The sequence below is a fragment of the Trypanosoma cruzi genome, genomic scaffold (genome assembly GCF_000209065.1).
Source record: "Trypanosoma cruzi strain CL Brener 1047053516677 genomic scaffold, whole genome shotgun sequence".
Classification (NCBI taxonomy): Eukaryota; Euglenozoa; class Kinetoplastea; order Trypanosomatida; family Trypanosomatidae; genus Trypanosoma; species Trypanosoma cruzi.
This window is the reverse complement of record NW_001849325.1, coordinates 3,113-4,671: the sequence shown is the minus strand read 5'-3', so window position 1 is coordinate 4,671 and position 1,559 is coordinate 3,113. Positions and strand designations below refer to the sequence as shown.

Sequence of the window (1,559 nt, the reverse complement as noted above, 5' to 3'; positions counted from 1 at the left end):
AAGGGTCCGCGCGTTGCCACCAACAATCACCATAGACTCCATCATCAGAGCCAACTCAGCGACCTGATAATGTACCAGCTCGCTGCTGCAAGGCGGTTGAAAAGGCATTTCTGGAAACAGAGGGAACTGTGTCCCAGAAAGAGTACTTTCTATAACGGATTCACCAGGTTGCACAACATCGACCGCATCGGACGTTCGCTTGTTGGCGGGTGAAGACGTGTTGGGCTGGCTCTGCAGTTTTTTTGCTCTCGTCGCCGTCCTTTCCCCCTCCGTGCCAGTCTTGGCCGAAGCATCTTTGGGTTCACTCCTCTCTGGTTTTCTTGGGATGGACCCACGCCGCTCCTGACTTTCTGCATGAGAGACTGCTCCAGAAGGAGAACGCGCGGATGCCGCTGACTGCGCCAAGCCCGTCGCGGATGTCTTTTCCGCAGGAGCACCACCAGAGATGGTGGGAGCATCGGGTGGCGCAGTCGAAGCATCCCGCACAACAACAGTGGAAACTCCAAGCGTCGCCTCCATCGCAGCAACCTCCGCTGCAAGCGCCTTGCTTTCCTCCACGAGAGCACTATACTCCGGACTATCTGCCTTCACAGACCTCATCTTTTTATCCAACTTCCGCAAACCATCCTTCTTCCGCTTCAGTGTACGCTGCTGGCGCACAACCTCCTTTGCGTCATCGTTTTCTTGACCCATCAAAGCGGAGTCCGCCATGGTCGACGCAGACGTTAATTAGCAACTTAATGCACAACTATCCTTCACACAAAAATATCCATGATGAGAGGAAAAAGAAAAAAAAACAATAGTAATAATAATAATAGCAAAAAACTAGACATTCCGCGAAACACAGACGATTAAACGCAATCCCATCCCACACGCAAACACAATAGCAAAACAACTTTACAAAAAAAAAAAAAAAAAGAGAATATATTCGCTCAAAAACAGTTTTCCCCTTGACCTTTTCGTCCAGTTAAACACGTTCATAAAATAAACTTAAGCATGAATTACCGCACAGTGTGGTTAAAAAAATTTCTCACATAAACAACAAGAAAAAAAAAAATTTTTTTTTTTTTTTTTTCTTCTTCTTGTACGTACTGAAAAACAAACATTAATAAACCCTATGCGCTCACAATAAAATAAAGACTCCTTTACGCTTTGAACAGTAAAGAAAAAAAAAAAAACAACACGCGTCTGTACGTGCATGTATGTATCTGTACGGCGCAACAGCAAGACGGAGTAAAATGGAAAAAAGAACTTCGAAGCCAAAACTGAAGCAAAGAAGATTGAACAAATTAGAAAAAAATGTTTTGTGCACTTATTCCCATACGCGCACATAAATCCATGGGAGCACATACATACCTGGACGGATACATCGAAACAAATATATTCCTCGGACCGCGTCGTCCTGCCTCAACTGTGTGGCGAATATCATAAAAGCAAAAAGTTTAACATGAAAAAAACTCAAAACAAGAAAGTAAAAAAAATGATGATGATGGATACCAGTATTACTAAAAAAGCAAAGGAAAAAGAAAAAGCAGAAAAGAAAAAAAAAAAAAAAAAAG

General features: G+C 43.2%; 1 protein-coding gene across 1 annotated transcript, besides 3 other annotated features; it reads right to left on the bottom strand.

Annotated features, from left to right (window-relative positions):
- Window positions 1–711, bottom strand: Tc00.1047053427743.9 (translation initiation factor eIF2B delta subunit, putative; the record flags this gene model as incomplete). The annotated part of the gene is made up of 1 exon (XM_797282.1): window positions 1–711. A coding segment is annotated over one exon (711 nt), but the record flags the coding sequence as incomplete, so codon positions are not given.
- Window positions 1–1,559: a sequence feature (haploid, non-Esmeraldo-like haplotype).
- Window positions 1,058–1,084: a microsatellite.
- Window positions 1,508–1,558: a sequence feature (T-rich).